The sequence below is a fragment of the Budorcas taxicolor genome, chromosome 4, assembly GCF_023091745.1.
Source record: "Budorcas taxicolor isolate Tak-1 chromosome 4, Takin1.1, whole genome shotgun sequence".
Classification (NCBI taxonomy): Eukaryota; Metazoa; Chordata; class Mammalia; order Artiodactyla; family Bovidae; genus Budorcas; species Budorcas taxicolor.
The window spans coordinates 17,325,211-17,342,101 of NC_068913.1; the positions used below are offsets into that span (position 1 = coordinate 17,325,211).

Here is a 16,891-nt window from a genome sequence, read left to right on the forward strand (position 1 = left end):
GCCGGTGGCATGGGGACGAGGGATAGGGATGCACAGGGAGGGTGGGCAGCTAGCGGAGTCAGCCTGCTGTATTAGCTTTTTGTAGTTGACTTCAGTACAAAGCATCCATTACTTCCACAGAAATGAGGAAGCTGTATGCTCAGCTTAAGGCTGGCCCTGGACGATACATCAGGACCACATCATATAAAAGGAGAGGACTTGGGGCTTCCCCTCTGCCTCCATCCCCTGTCCACCCCATGCAGGAGCTACTCAGAGGGACTCTTCCCACACCAGCTTGACTGACTTCCCTGGGTTGCTATGGAATCAGTCATTCTTCATAGGAATCCCACAGCCTCCTTTCTACAGAGAGGAAAAAAAAAACTTTGCTGCCAGTTACCTAAGTTGTTTGCAATCTGGGAACAATATTTCATCTTACAAAAAAGGAGTTTTGTGGAAAGCGTAGACAGGGCTTCTTTCCTTTCTACTCTTTCAAGGGGAAAAAAAATCTGAAATCTTGTTACAAGAAACTGGCTCCAGCAAATTGGCCCTGTGCATTGACATTATTTATTAATACATTTAGAATAACAAAAAGTGACTTCATGCAGGAAATTCATATACTTATTTGCCTAGTGAGCCATTACTGCTTATGGCCACTTGGTCTGATTAAATGATGTTTACTTGATTTGATTGCCCTGCTCCAGTTTATAGCCAGGAAATCTTTCTCCAGCTGGCCACACCCTGAAACAAGGAAAGAACATGAAGTGCCAACATTGTTATTCCCGTAAAAGATAAGGATTTCTTATGTATACAGTCTTTTGAATTGCAGTGTAATTGATGACTTTCCCTGAAGAAAATCTTCAGATTTCTTTTTTAGCCTAATAGTTGGTATAGCCTTCATTTGGTCCTTACGTATTTATTGAGCATCTACTGTGTACAAGATGAAGCACAAGTCTAGGTCCCAAGAGACACAAAGTTTAATTAGATACAAATGTCCTCAAGAAATTCAAATCCATCAGGAAAGTTAGGGTACCTACAAAAATAATTATTAACGATGTAAAATGTGATAGATTTCAGAAGAAAGTATAAGCTCTCCTGAGATTTCAGAAGAGAGGCAGAATAGAACGGATGATGTACACGTCTTGTTTCCTAAGACTGGCCCGAAAGGTCAACAGAGCAGGAACTGCCAAAGCTTTATGACCTTAGCAGAACCTTGGAAGTCCTTCTGCTTTCTGTATTTCACAGCACATCTGTTTGTAGGTATGTAGTATACATCATGTTCATTACACAATTAGATAAAATAGTTCAAATGCACATCCTTCTTGACTTGATTCAACCCATTGGCTTACACCACTCACAAAAGAGTAAATAACTGATAACAGATTTCCCTCTAAAAAACAGATTTTTGCTAGAAGGGAGAGGAAGAAGGAATACTGAGCTTGGTATCTTAAGGACTGATAAAAGGAAGACAACAGAGAAAGAAATTAGAAACACAGAAAGGGAAATAGGACTTCTGACATTATTTATTTTGCAGTATTGCCTAGGGTAGGCTTGGGAACAAACTGAAGATTGGAAGGTTTTGACCGATTCATTTTACTTTGGAGGTTTCTATACTATAATTATACTTTCAGATAAAGCGTGTGCATGCATGGATATATAAATATGTTTTTGTATTTATGAGTGTTCCCTGGTGGCTCAGATGGTAAAGAATCTGCCTGCAATGCGGGAGACCTGGGTTTGATCCCTGGGTTGGGAAGATCCCCTGGAGAAGGGAATGGCAACCCACTATAGTACTGTTGCTTGGAGAATCCCCATGGACAGAGGAGCCTGGTAGGCTACAGTCCCTGGGGTTGCAAAGAGCCAGACATGACTGAGCAACTAAGAACATACATTATATACACACATGACAGATCTAAGTGTGAACATAAATGCATATATGTTTGTTCAGACTAAATATCTATTAGGATCATTCATTTTTAAAAATTCAGTCTTACTTCAGTGCTTCTGCAAAGAGAGCCAGGGTGAGAAGGCGTAGATTCAAGAGAGACTATCCAAGTTCAAGGTCATTACCAACTCCCATTAGGAGTTCATTACAAGCTCCCACTCTCATTAAGAAGCCCCATAGGGAGATCCAACTGATGCCCACCATGTAACTCTTGGTGCTGTAAATCTAAACCATTTTGGATGTACTCTTCTCATGCCTTCCCCTCCCCAGCTTCTAGAATGCTTCCTCTGCCATAATCTATTAACGTCACTTGTCTCTCAGGGCATCTGACTTCCTGGGTCACAACACCAGAGTCACAGGGTCTTCTTGCTGTTCCTCATTCTGTGCCATTGCCTTGAATGTCCCTCTGCCATCTCCACTTTGGTACAGAGTAAGCCCATTATTTTCCTTCAGAGAACCCTACCCTGCCTGCTATATTCTCCATCTCAGTGGATGTTTCAGTCCACGCCATCTCCAAGCTAGAATCCAATCATCATCCCCAAGCCCTCTCCCTAACCTCCATTCACTCTCCAATTCCTGTTCTTTCTACCCAGAAATGGCTTTCCAATCCATGCTTCCTTTTAGTCTGGTGGCCCCCGTCTTAGTTTAAGGCTTCATTATCTCTCACCTGGACCATTACTCCTCACATCCCAACCTCCAATCTCCTCTCTTCCTCCTCCTTCTGTTTATCTTTCACCCTGCAACCAAATGTGACTGTACGACCCTTGTTTGTAAAACTGCTTTCTTCTGTTTGCCTGGGCTGTGGAGGAAGTTCAAGCTCCTTAGTTTGACACATTTATAATTAGCCCTCAAATTATCTGTCCAATTTTAACTCTCACCCTTCTGCAGGTACACCTTTGGATCCAGTTAGACTGAACTTGTCCTAATTTCTTAAAATGCCATTTCCTATGGATTCCCCCTTTGCCCCCACATGTTCCTTCTTCTTGGAAGTACCCTTCCCCCTGCTCTTGCCTTGAAGAACTCTTACATAGTCTTAAAACTTAGCTCAACATCAGCTCCTCTGTAAAGCCTTACATTACTCTGCCCTGAAATTAATCTGCAGCATCTCTTGAGCCTCCTCCATAGCTCTGCTAAAGTTCTTAATACTCCCTGCACTCATCCATTCTCTGAGAGACCATGGACTTCTTTTGGGCAGGAACTGTACCTTAAGACCCACCCTTGAGCACCGCAGTAAATGATCAGTACATCTCACTGGAACTCATTGATTTTGAGGAGAGGTCTGTTTAGACACTGCTTGCTGGATATAGCCTGAGTTTGTTCTTGTATAGGTAGTTTTTAGAAAGGAACATGGATTGATTAGGGCCAGGACAAAGAGATAAATCACAGGAGAAGGAGAAGATAGACTGTGTACATTATTGTCTATAATTTACTTTCAAATGCTTAGTAAAGACCAGGGTTGGCAAACCCCTATGGGCTGAATGTGAATCTTCACCTGTTTTGGGAAATAAGTTTTATCTGAACATAGCCATGTGCATTCATTGAGTGCTGGCTATGGCTCCTTTTGCATTTCTAAGGCAGAGTTGAGTCACTGCAAAATCCCAAATCTTTCCTATTTCAGTTCAGTCACTCAGGCGTGTCCGATTCTTTGCGACCCCATGAACTGCAGCATGCCAAGCCCCCCTGTCCATCACCAACTCTCAGAGTCTACCCAAACTCACGTCCATATAGCCCTTCACAAAAGGGTTTATTGACCCCCTGATCTAGACCATGTGGTATAAGTGTGTGTTAATTTCAATCTACAATCTAGGGGCAGTCTATTGTGCTAATCAGAATTACCCGTATTGAAGTTGGTTAGTATTTAATCACATAGATTGCAGACTTTTCTGTCCTTTTTTGGGATATAATATAAAAACCTTGGGAGTCCTGTAATTTGTCCCCATAAGAATGGCATCAGGGTCTTTCCTAGCATCAGGGTCTTTTTCAAGAAGTTGGCTTACTCTGGGAAAGATTGAGGGCAGGAGGAGAAGGGAACAACAAAGGATGAGGTGGTTGGATGGCATCACCGACTCAATGGACATGAGTTTCAGCAAACTCCCGGAGATGGTGGAGGGCAGGGAGACCTAGTGTGCTACAGGCTGTGGGGTGGCAAAGAGTCGGACGTGACTTGATGGCTAAACAACAACAACAGGAATGGCACCCTAGGCCTGACTCCTGAATGGTCCTGCATTCACCTGTTGGTCTGGGGGGTTTCTCAAGTCTTCAGTTCCTAGTCAGTTAGTGGAACTCTAATACTTGAACATTGTTGCACTGGCTCAAAATAAATCTTGCATGTCTTTGAAGACTTCATAAAAGGACACCACAGGGGGAGTTCCTTGAGCTTATAAAATATGGACACTGCTGTGTACTTGCTTGCCAGACCACATCTGTGCATGTAATAGATATAGGTTCACACCAGCTTTAGTTGTGACTTGGTGGGAAAGAGACTACATCACTCACTCACTGGCCATTATGAGAGGCTCTCCAGTTCTCACCTGTAAGAAACTAAGAGTTGCTTGTGACCTGATTGGCTGAGGTCAGTGCTCAGAGGCTTGCTCTAAGGACATCCCCTTTGTCTCAATACATTCAGGAGGTAGTTCTCTTGTACGCACACGATTGGGGAGCTCTGAAACAAAGCATCCGCCTTGTGCCATATGCATGCATAGCCTCCCTCCCTGTCCCTGCCCTGGGTGCACGCGGGGGAAGCTAAGTGAGCAAGAGGGTGGGCGAGAGGGAGGGAGAGAGCAGACGGAGCATGTGTGCACTTGCCAGAAACTTGAAAGGGTACAAAGTGTGCAGTGGGTACACAGACGGACAGGGAGATTTGCAACCCGGTACAGAAACATGATTCGGATAGTGTCGTATTGATCTGTTCTAGTGGACATGATTACTTTTGACACTGGCGGGGTATAATATAAAAATATTATTTGTAGCATTTAATAAATAATTATAAAACATGGAAATGTTTATCAGTCTCATATTCATGCTCATAAGCCCCAGAGCTATTTCAGAACTAGAAATCTAGAAACAAAAGGCTACTATTTAGAGCCAAGGACCTGAAACTATCCATACCTCAGTTGATTCTTGACAGCTCAGGACAAGATGGTCTTCAGTGTAGAGCAGACAGAATATACCGTTTTAGGCTCACAAATTGAGCAAGATGATTACTTACAGACTCAGAAATTTCTTTCTGGGGCTCTGGAGTGGATTCATGGCGTTCTTCCCCCGATATCCCAAATCCAGGTTGAAGCGGTGATGAACCCAAAATATGAAAGAGGTAGGCTTCGAAATCCTCACAACTTTTTGTAAATAGTTTTTGCTTCAGGGTATCTTTTAAAAAAGAGAAGTAGAAAAGGATTTGGAGGAGCACTGAAACATTACTCAAATCTGTTTATTATAAAGATCTTCTGCACTCTCCACTTCCCCAGCACTTGAAGTCAACCACTAGGGGAGCCAAGTTTTTAAAGCATTTTTACATCATCTGTAAAAGGCCATCTAAAATAATTTAATGTAATAATATGGAATGGCCCAAACTGAAGCTGAAGCTCCAATGCTTTGACTACCTGATATGAAGAACTGGGTCTTTGGGAAAAACCCTGATGCTGGGAAAGATTGAAGGCAGGAGGAGAAGGGGACGACAGAGGATGAGAAGGTTGGATGGTATCACTGACTCAATGGACATGAGTTTGAACAAAGTCCAGGAGATTGTGAAGGACAGGGACACCTGGCGTGCTGCAGTCCACGGGGTTGCAAAGAGTCAGACATGACTTAGTGATTGAACAACAACAAATGGTCCAAATAGGCAAACAGATGACTTAAATTCATTTTATCCAGAGGGAACTGCTCTGTGGAAGGGGCGAGTCTCACCCATAATAAGTTTACCAGGCAGTTTGCTCTGATTTTGGAGACTGCAAAAGACAAACCAGTCCAAAAATGTACCCCTCACATTAGTAACTTCTTTGGTTAAGATGACAAAGCTCTTCAGTTATTAAAATATAACTTGTCTCTGAAATGCTTAATATTTCTGGCCATTTCTAACACCTTAACTGCCCAGTGAGACTGAATGCACCAGATAAAACCTCCAGTCATCTAGTGTTAAGGAAGCCAGACCCCAGGTTAGGGAGGTCTGAAGTATGAGGGAAAGTGGGATGGTTCTGAGTGTGGTCTGCTCTCCTTAGGGCCAGCTGTGTGGGTACCCAGATCCCCAGGAGAAGGATGAGGCCAGGAGGGCCCATGCCAAGCCACGTCAGGCCCTGCTTCCTGATAAGTGGAGAAGGAAGGATTGGGTCAAACTGAAGCCTGCAAATACAGTAAGTATAAATTTTACTTATTTCATAAGCTTTCTGGGTGTGGGCTCTGCCAGAATGTGTTATGAGTTTCCAGTGACCTGGAATGTTTCATTGCAAAGTGATACTGATCACACTTGAATCACAGGTGAGTCAGTGTCTTAGCATGCCTCACTAGGAAATATCATTTCTTGTGAAAGGGTAAAGCAGCGTAGGAAAACCCATCAGATCAGCCCTGAGTGTGTGAGGTGTATTCAAAATGTTCTCTCAGATAAACTCCTGATGTCACCTTGCTCACTCTTCATTATCTGTTTTCATAAAAACAGAGAAAAGGGAATAGAGGAGAATAATTCCAGTTGCTATGTCTCTCCTCTCTAGATTACCATAACTTTTTCCCACTCATCTTGGACTTACTAATTCATTTTGATTCCATGGTTAGTTTCTGCCTTGCTGTGGGCTTGTTCCATCTCTTACCCGAGTTAGGTAACTTTTAGAACATAAGCTAATCTGAGCAATGCCCTCAAATCCTATCCTTTCTTTTCAGCCCTTCAGTTGTAGATACACCCCAGCTAAACAACTCCATGGCCAACTCAGCACTTACTACAAATGAATAAAGATAAGGACTGTCCTCTCTGAACTGAATGATACTAAACCTCTTTTCCTTCAGAGTTTGTGTTACAATTTAATGCTGGTGTAAACCTCAGTAGCCTTCTGATTTCCATTTTTGGTCAGGATCATCCAGCGATGTGGTTCTTGGAAAGGCAATATAAATTCTTTTCCCCTGGAACTGCCTTACCTTCAAGAGTAATGAAGTCATCAAATAGATAAACGTGCTCACTATCTGGGTCAGTAGCAATCAGATTCATTTCTTGGTGGAAAATGTGGAAGTTGGGGTCATTTCTCTTCACTACCCCTATCACAAATATCTCCACGTTGATGTCCCTGGCATTCCTCACCACCTCAGTGAGATTCTTCTCATCTCGGGTATCTGTCTGCCCATCAGTGATGACCAAGGCCACCTTCTTCACGCCGGGCTTGGCGGCTTCGAACATGCGGTTGGCGGCATGGAGCGCTGTGGCCGTGTACGTGCCTTCCCCCAGATACTGCATGTTGTCCACAGCCCGCTTGAGGTCATCCTTGCTGGAGAACTGGGTCAGGTGCGCCACCTCCTCCACCGTATGGCTGTAGTTGATTATGCCTATGCGGGTTGTGGCCAGGTCCAGGGCGACCCGGTCCGTCAGGGTCTTCACAAAATTCTTGATGATTTGGAAGTTCTTGAGCCCCACGCTTTCTGAGCTGTCAATCACAAACAGCAGCTCCAGCGGAGTCTCTTTGCATTTACGCCCACAGCCTGAAACACGGATGTGGACACAGAAACACGGCAGGAATGAAAATGAACACATCCCAGGGAGAGGGGAGGGGGCGGGGATGAACGAGAGACCTGGATTGTAGCCTTCCTTTGCTGTGACCTTGAACACAGCTGACAGTTGTCTCCCTTCTAGCTTCTATGCCTGACTCTTTTCAAAACGATACATTGGGAAAAGAAAAAACAAAACAAAACCAAACTCCCCCACAAAAAATCAAAATGCTGTAGAGGATAACATAATAAACAGCTAGCCAGTTTCTCAGATTAAAATATAAAAGTATTTTTAAAAGATTCAGCATCCCTTTGCATGCCTTCCTGATCCCATCCCCCTCCTTGTCTGTAAGAGATAACCACCATCCTAAATTTGCTCTTTATCATCCCACCACATGTATTTAATCTGAATCTGAACACTACTATTTCAGTCTTCAAACATATCCTTATGTGAAAATGAACACTTGCTCATTGGTGTGGCCAGTGAGTAAAGTAATGGGATGAAACTTTTTAATTGTCAGGGAAAGATTTGGATCTTTAACTGGGCATAAGCATAGTAGCCCCCCGCTACTCTGGCTTATGTCCCCAGTCACCCACAGTGACCCTACGGTGGCCCCCATCTTATCACGGAGGCCTGGAGAACGTTTACCCTGTGAAACTGTTCAAGGGGAGTGATCTAGGAACACTGGTCAATAAACAACTTCTGTTTATGGTTTATCATTCGAAACAGTTGCCAGAGTCCCTAAGCAATAAAAAGTATCAGGGCTCCATTGGTGTATTCGTATCCTTATGTTGCCCAATAACACTCCCACAATAAATCATCAGGAAACTGGCTGCTATTTTTACAGGGTGTCTAGCACTCAGAAGCAACATCTAATTTAGCCTGTCACCACAGAGTCCCAGGCTGCTTCTTAAGGTCCAGAAGTCTTTTGGGGGACAAGACAGTTCTGGGGTTCCCTATGTGGGAGGATAATGATATTCCTTCCTCTGTCCATTTTAAACACAGAAGGTTTTCTTATCTTCACAATCCGTTAATTGCTTGCTTTTTGGCTAATCTTTTTGCTTTACTTCCTTGTTCTAATAACTCTGTTTTAAGCCTATTTTGCCATAGGGGCTTCCCAGGGGTCTCAGAGGTAAAGAATCCACCTGCCAGTGCAGGGGGCGCAAGAGATGCGGGTTCGATCCCTGGGTGGGGAAGATCCCCTGGAGTAGGAAATGGCAACACACTCAGGGTCCTTGCCTGGAAAAGCCCATGAATAGAGGAGCCTGGCAGGCTACAGTCCAAGGGGTCACAAGAGAGTCAGACACAACTGAGCAACTGAGCACACACACATTTCACCACGAAAGCATTTAGACCGAGTCGCGACACGAGGTGGCCTCTGACCTCTGTCCTCTTGCTTTTGAACTGGTAGGCACTCTAGGTCTCAAACCTCAATTTAGAAAGAGCTTTTGCTTCAGGAAAAACAGAGGCATTATGGTCACCAGCTGGGCTGGGCTCAGACACCAGTGAGGCCCCTGTCGTCGTGTTTCCTTGATGGTTCTTTCCTTCCCAGGCTCAGGTAAATGTCACCAAATACAAATGAGCTCAGTGCTAACAAAAGGCCTGGCTGCACAGCCTCTGGTGTCTTCATGCTTCTTAACCCCTCTGGGAAAATGATTTTCTTTCCTTAAATCAGGATTCCCACAGCCCCTGACACTGCTTCCTTTTGGTTTCCCATCAACGTTGCAAATGAAGTGAAACTTTCCCATGAGCTCTACAGTATACGTCTTCTGAGTAAATGCAAATATCTTGAACATCGTGGGACTGGTACTTTAAAGTGATGGTTGTTTTCTTGATCATCAAATCTTACCACATATTTCAAAAATAAGCTTGATGATTTCTTCTTTCTGGAGGGAAAGAGGAAAATGTATTAATTGTGTGACCATAATATTCTTTCCCTACATAAAAGGGACTGTCTTACTACAGTCAGCATTGGGCTATTTGATTAATCCTTCTGCTGCAAATAAGATACATAGTACAGAGGTTAAAAGTTGGCTACGATATATTATAATTGAAATGTGTCTGAGCTGTAAGATGTAATAGCTGAGACTTGAAGTTCAAATTGCAGCTTTGGTGTTTGCCAGCTGTGTGACCTTGGGCATGAAGTGACCTATCAGTGGTCTGTGTCTCAGGGCTGTGGTGAGATTAAACGAGGTAACAGACACAGCTCTTAGCACAGGGTATGGCCCCCAAAGGACGTACTCCCTACAGTTCTGCATCCATGGATACAGAGGGCTGATAGCACTGTGCCGTTGTATATGAGGGACATGAGCCTCCACGGGCTTCAGTACCTCCTGGGTGGAGGGGCGTGTGCTAGAACCAATCCCCTGCAGATATCCAGGACAACAATGCCGCGGGCAACGTATGCCTTAGTTACATGATTTCAACCACATGTGCTAGCCAACCAGGACAAGCACCTGGTTTGAAAGAGAATTCATTCTATACTGTATTCTCTCCCCTCTTTCCGTACCAGTCCCCACATGTGCGAGTCTCCTCCCTAGCTTCCTAATACTCTCACTTGGGTTTCTCCATGAAAGGTCCCTGGGCTCCTGGGTGCTCCTTCCGGGCCCTGCTCCTCACTAGCTCCATCAGAGGGGCCTGAGATGAGCTGAATACTGGGAGCCAATCTGCCAGTGGCCTGTGCCGCATGGCATGTTTACAGATGACTCGGATGGGGTCTGGAGAAGTCAGGATTTTACATCTGCCAAAGATGTGACGCTGACAGGGGTGATTAACAGAGGCGAGAAGCAGAAGCCCAGAAAACCTCAGCGGGGAAAAGCAGCGGGCCTTTTCTCAGAAGATAAAATGTAACAGCTGCAAAAGTAAAGTTTTAAAGAAAAAGATCTATAATGACAGAACAAGGGTGCAGGTGACAGCCAGTGGCCTGGCTTAACAGAAGCATGTATGGAGAATATTCACGGCATCTTAATTTAGATTTTTTTTAACTGTAAATTGAGTAAAAGCCAGTGATTTCAAGTGGCTTTACAAAAATTACTCCCACTACGAGATACTTTAAATTATATGAAATAAAGGAATCAACAGTTATCTTTTTTTTTTTCAGGCTTTGTCATACTTTTTCCACATTTAGAGAGACATTTAATAAATCTGAAACTAGAGTATGTCTAAAAAGGAAACTTTCTATATTAATATATTTATATTGTATATCCTGGCAGGGGAAATGTTACATATTTAATATAGTTATTTTTAATTTTTACAAGTGGAGAAAATACTGCAAGTTTTATGATTATAGTTTTTCACTTAACATTATATATCATAATTAATTTCCCATATTACCAAGTATTCTGAAAAACTTGATTTCTGGAGTCAGAGGCATGGCCATTTTATGGTTCTTGATGCAGACTGCCTAACTATCCTCCAGAAAAGTTGTGGTAACTGACAGCTCTAACCGTAGTATATAAGAAAACCTGTTTTGTTTTAGAGACACAGTACTGGTTATTATTACTATATAATCTTTGCCATTTGATAGAGAAAAATATCTCAGTTTTAAATTACACTTAATCCACTGGTTGTGAGGCTAAATTTTAAATGTGTGCTTCCAGTTGTATTCTCTTATGTGTGGTCTTTGTGTATCCTTGGTCCAATTTTCCTATTAGAATCTTTGTCTTTTATTGACTTGTAAGAGCTATATCAAGGTTGCATTTACTTCCTTTCACTGTGCTGTATGGCATAACCAGGTCTAATATGCTTTAAGTAGTCATATTTGTATATAATCAACATTTTCCATGTAATCTATGCTTTAAAGTCACCAGAATGAATGGTTTCACTCTTTCTGCTAAGATTGCTAAGTAACCTTGGTTTCTCAGTGCCAATGATGAAGGCATCAAATTTATATCCTTCAAAGGACTCATGTTAACATGAGTCTAGTAGCAAGTAGGCAAAGAAACAAATACTTTTTATAAGTGCTATGCTGTTGGATCAGAGCCAAGGAACCATGTTGATCTGCCGGAATACCAGGGGTGGGAGCGTGGAGTTGGTGCTGTGGTCCAGGGACGTGCGTAGACTCTGACCAGGGTGGAATGGGGTGAAGAGAGGAACAGGAAGAACCTTCCAGGCAGGGGACAAAACACACAAAGCGCAGTGTATTACAGTACTTGAGTAAACTTATGACTCAGGGCATGTGACAGGAAGGACCACAGAAAACGCGTGAACACAGACAGGCTCTAGAGCGCCTTTGTGTCTTGTTGAAGAGTGTGGCCTTAGCCTGAGCAGTGAGGACAGCCGTGGTCCCTGGCAGAGAAGAGAATTGGGTGCACCTTTATTTAAGAAAACTGACTCAGGCGGCCAGTGGAGCAGCCTGAGATTCCTAAATAGTACGGGCAAAGAAAATTAACACCAGAAAACTGTGGTGAGAGTGATGGATGGGAAGGGATGGCCTGGAGGGGTATTGCAGAAGGAGATGAAGGGGGTGGTGAGTAACTGGAAGAGAGGATGAGGGGACGGAGGCGTCTAGGAGGTAAACGATAGCAGTGCCACTCTTGGAGGGAGGGAGGGAAGGGACAGGGGCAGGGTGGAGCTAATGAAGAGTAAACTGGGCTCAGCTTGATTCTGGCTGAGTTCGAGGCACCTATGGGACACCCAGCTGGCAAGGCAATAGGAGGTAAGGTCTGATGCTTGGGAGAGGGGCTCAAGCTGGAGGCAGAGTTAAGGCCAGTGTACAGTTGGCTGTTGAAAGAGGGGTGGCAGGAGAGATGGTGTGGAGCAGAGCTTGAGTGTAACCTGGGAGACCCCTCCATGCCCACTTTTGGCAAGCATAGTTTTTCTGTGTTTATAATCTAAAATGCTTTCTCATCCTCCATACAACTTTACTGTAATATTAAATCCACCTTTTTGAACTGTGCATCCGTGCACCTTTAATAGCTGTCCCTCCTTGAGAGTTTGAGGACACAGAAGAAATGATTGCGGGAAGATGCTGAGAAACGCTAGCATTTCAGGCATAGTTGGATAAAGTCTTTTTGAAGTAGCTTGGGTGAGAATGACTAAAAACTTGAACTCCCATCAATAGTTTTTGCCTCTTGAAAGGGGAGTTTGACAAGGAGTTCGGCCTGGTGCTCTGTGACAACCCAGATGGGTGGGGTTGGGTGTGAGAAATGGGAGGGAAGTTCAAGAGGGAGGGGATGAATTTATACCTAGTAATGATTCATGTTGATGTATGGCAGAAACCAGCACAACATTGTGAAGCAATTATCCTCCAATTAAAAATGAATTTTTTTTTTTAAAGGAGGAGTCTGTTAGTCTGGACTAAATGTGCCCCTGAGAGTGTATGAGGATAGGAGAGAGTAGGGGTGGGGAGAAAAAGGAGGCCTTTCGAGAACAGCCTCCATGAGGGAGCAGGCTGGTTCTGGCTTCCAACAAGCCAGCTCCAGCTCTAAGGGCTCTGCCCCTTGTTAGCGAGGTGACTCGGGGCGTGTTGCTCAAGCTTTCTGCAAGACTTGGCCAGTCTTTATCTGAAAGGGAGACACTCCTCTCTGCCTCGTGGGCTTTTATGTGCATTAATGTGTGTCCTGAGCAAGAGAGGGCTGCAGTCTCTTGCCTGTCCCCTTCTCCCTGCCACCCCCCTGTCTTCACCAGTCCTATGCTGCACCGGGTCTTAGCCAGCACTTGCGAGGTGAACCCAAGCTCTGTCAAATACCCACCGAACGCCTGCCCCTTGGCTACCTCATGCATACAGGCCAGTGCTGTCCACTTCCAAACTTGAGGCCATTTGGGGACAATTCTGAGATCTGAGTATCCAGAGTGTGGAGCAGGGGCAGGGCAGTGTGTACTCAGGGTGGTTGCTCCTCACCTGGAGGAAAGGGTGTACCAGGAGAAGGACTAGAAGTCCAGGAGTCCTGAGTCGGGGCCGTACTCTGCCTGGGTCCCCCAGGCACCCTGCAGTACTGGGTCAGGGTGGTACTGATATGAAGGAGCCTGTCACATACTAGAGTCTCATTTAATGCTGACCTTGGCTTTCTAAATGCTAGGCGAAGGGAAGAGTGAAGGAAAAGAGAATTTGCATCAAATCGCACCTCACACACCCACACATCACCTCTGTCACAGCCTTTATCAAACTATAGGTGAACATCCTCTGCCTGCCTTTCTCTCCCGTTAGACTGTGAGCTCCTTGAGTCCAGAGATGCGGGCTCTTGTTCTCAACTGTCACCCCCGTGCCTGTCTCAGACCCTGACCCAGGGCATGTGCCCAGTAATTGTTGGTGAAATGAATGAGCAAGTGCATGGATGAAGAAGACAGTTCCCCTCTCCACGGAGCGATGGTAGGGAGGGTATAAACCTACGGGGAACATCCCTCTGGGCATTTAACATACACCCTCCTCTGCTACATGTAGGGAGAGACTGCTGCTTATGTAGCTGCGTTATCCTCCACAGGTATCTGGGGAGGGTCTGACCTATGGTGTGGAACAGCAAAGAGAACAAGGCAGGTGGGCCATGAAGACCATGCACAGTTCTCTGTGTCACATGCCAGCTCTCGCCTTCATCACGTGAACTCTCACCTCTGGGCTTCCTGACACTGCACATATAAGGTCAACATCCCCAGACCATGACCCACCAAAAAGGGAACAAGAGAAGTTCCCTGTTTTCTCCTCAACTCCAGGAAAGGTAGATACTAGAAAGGAAGAATTAGACTTTGCTATAGAAATTCTAGAACCTTCCCATCTTGTGGGGCTTTCAGAGGTCAGCTTTGAGTTTGCAATGGAGCAAAGAGAACAAAAGAGAGAACAAAAGGGGAACGTTTGCGCATCATCACAACTGTTTGTTGAATAAGTGAATCAGTACATAAAGTAATCCCAATGTTGTGATTGTTGTTCTTCTCAGAGCACTTAAAGGAACGAGTTCAGAAAAAAAGGGGCCCCTATTCTGAAAAAATAAAAAGTGCCTTGTTCATTTGGTTTCTTTTAAATGGCTCAGCTCTTTGTTATCATTTCTACCAGGGTGTCAGGGTAGATAGTTACATGTCTACAGTGAGGCTGGATAAGGGCTGCCGGGGTAAAGTCCCCCTCACATTCAGATTCAGTCACCCGCTGCATTGAAGCCAGCAGTAATTCTGTGTCAAAGGAAGTCCTGCTTCTAAGGTGAAAACACAAATGTGAGCACAAACCCCTCAGTTGCCTTCTAGGATGGATACTCACTGTAAGTCCTTGGTCTCCTTTTGGTCCTGGTAACCCCTACTTGGTGAAAGAAGAGTAACAGTCAGTGAAGGTTGCAACCAGTTAATGTGCACAGGGACAGTAAGGTATTAAAAATCACTTCTTGCCTGCTCTCCTTGGGGTCCGGGATCTCCAATTTCCCCTTTATCACCTTTCTTCCCCACATCGCCCCGTTCTCCATGCTCTCCCTTTACAATGCAAGGGAAAGATAAGTTTAGATTGTGAAAATCAAAGCCAAGGAAGGAAAACTCTGAAGTTTCATTCCTTTGCAACTGAGGTACCTCTTGAAGACTCTTGGTTCTTACTGGTATGAATATACTATATGAAAAAATAGGGGGCATTTTATTTACATCCTCCCAGTTCCCATAGGGGCTTCCCCTGTGGCTCAGATGGTAAAGAATCCTGCTGCAGTGCAGGAGCTGCAGGAGACACGGGTTCAATCCCTCGGTGGGGAAGATCCCCTGGAGGAGGGCATGGCAACCCACTCCAGTATTGTTGCCTGGAAAATCGAATGGACAGAGGGGCCTGGTGGGCTACTGTCCAAAGGGTCGCACGGAGTCAGTCATGACTGAAGCGACTGAGACGCACGTGCACAGGCACCATTGTCTAATTCATGATGAACTAGAGACCCCAAGGTGAGGAGACCCTGAGAGGCCATCTGATCCATTCACTGACTTTAGGAACTCCAGCTACTACACAGGTTGCTGCTGCTGCTGCTGCTCAGTCGCTTCAGTCGTGTCCGACTCTGTGTGACCCCATAGATGGCAGCCCACCAGGCTCCCCCGTCCCTGGGATTCTCCAGGCAAGAACACTGGAGGGGGTTGCCGTTTCCTTCTCCAATGCATGAAAGTGAAAACTGAAAGTGAAGTCGCTCAGTCGTGTCCGACTCTTAGCGACCCCATGGACTGTGGCCCACCAGGCTCCTCTGTCCATGGGATTCTCCAGGCAAGAGTGCTGGAGTGGGGTGCCATTGCCCCAACTACACAGGTTAACACCTGAATTATCTGGTATCTTCCATGTGGGTAGGTTGTAAGGATTTATTCCTCATCAGCTGGCTTTTGAGTTTGAAGAAAAGGAGATTTCACGAAGTAAACATGTTTGTAGTTAGGAAAAGAAATGCATAAGGATTCACTCTGAAGCAGGTTTTTTTCTCCAGGCGTTGAAAGGAGAGGAGTGAGGAGTTCATGAGAGCCCTTCCAGGGTTCAGGTTAAGCCGCTGAGATCCTAAAGCTGAGCATTTCCCTTCAGTCCTGAAACACTTACCTTCTGGCCGGGGGGGCCATGGCCTGTCATGCCCTTTGGCCCTGGGAAGCCCTGAGGTCCTTGCTCCCCCTGCACAAAATAGAGATTAATGGTCCTGTTAGTTTCCCACAATAACTCAGAATATACTTTTTAGTCAGGTATACATTTGTACTTTCAAAACTGCGTTATGGCATTATAGCATTATCTACATTTTGGGGGAAATACACATGTAAGTAAGATGAGCTCAATGGGATCAATGTAGTAAAAATGTAACTACTTTTTTGGGATAGAAGTAAAGGGGTTGACTTATGGCGTTTGTCTGTTTCTGTGGTGTAAGTACTCCCTCCCACCTTTGCCAATTTCGAACTATGAACTTGACATCACAAGTAACACGCAACTGTTATTCCAGTGGTGATATTATTGGTGATTTTTATAATCTTTGTAATTTATATATTTTTGATATGTTGAAATTGTGTATTATCTTCATAATGGAATAAAAGAGGGTTTAACAGCATCTCTCCCCAATTAATGCCAAGGGGTGTTTATATAATTCATCATACACTGATCACCATACAATGATCATCCCTGATCATTTGTAGTAACATAAACCTGTTCATCTAAATTGAATACCTCCTAAATTTGGAATTGAATTTAGAGAAAATCATCTTTTCCTTTCAACACTTGTTGTTAGCTTCCCCCATCATATCTTCCCATTGTCTGCTGTTCCTGTACCCCCATCTTCAAAACCACACAGGTTTACAAGATGTTCATGATGCTGCACGTGAACCAGGAGTTATCACCAACAAGTCTACCAAGTCGTAGCACTGATGCTGCTTGGACACTGCAG

At 44.6% G+C, this 16,891-nt stretch overlaps 1 protein-coding gene across 1 annotated transcript in view; it reads right to left on the reverse strand.

Moving 5' to 3' along the window:
* Positions 1–16,891, reverse strand: part of COL28A1 (collagen type XXVIII alpha 1 chain) — a 179,416-nt gene that overhangs the window by 12,221 nt on the left and 150,304 nt on the right. Inside the window, exons 27-32 of the mRNA XM_052638924.1 lie at positions 16,066–16,134; positions 14,910–14,990; positions 14,785–14,820; positions 9,451–9,487; positions 7,040–7,594; positions 5,130–5,287 (exon numbers count right to left, since the gene is read on the reverse strand). Coding sequence (XP_052494884.1) covers positions 5,130–5,287; positions 7,040–7,594; positions 9,451–9,487; positions 14,785–14,820; positions 14,910–14,990; positions 16,066–16,134 — 936 coding nt within the window. The remainder of the gene's footprint in view (positions 1–5,129; positions 5,288–7,039; positions 7,595–9,450; positions 9,488–14,784; positions 14,821–14,909; positions 14,991–16,065; positions 16,135–16,891) is intronic.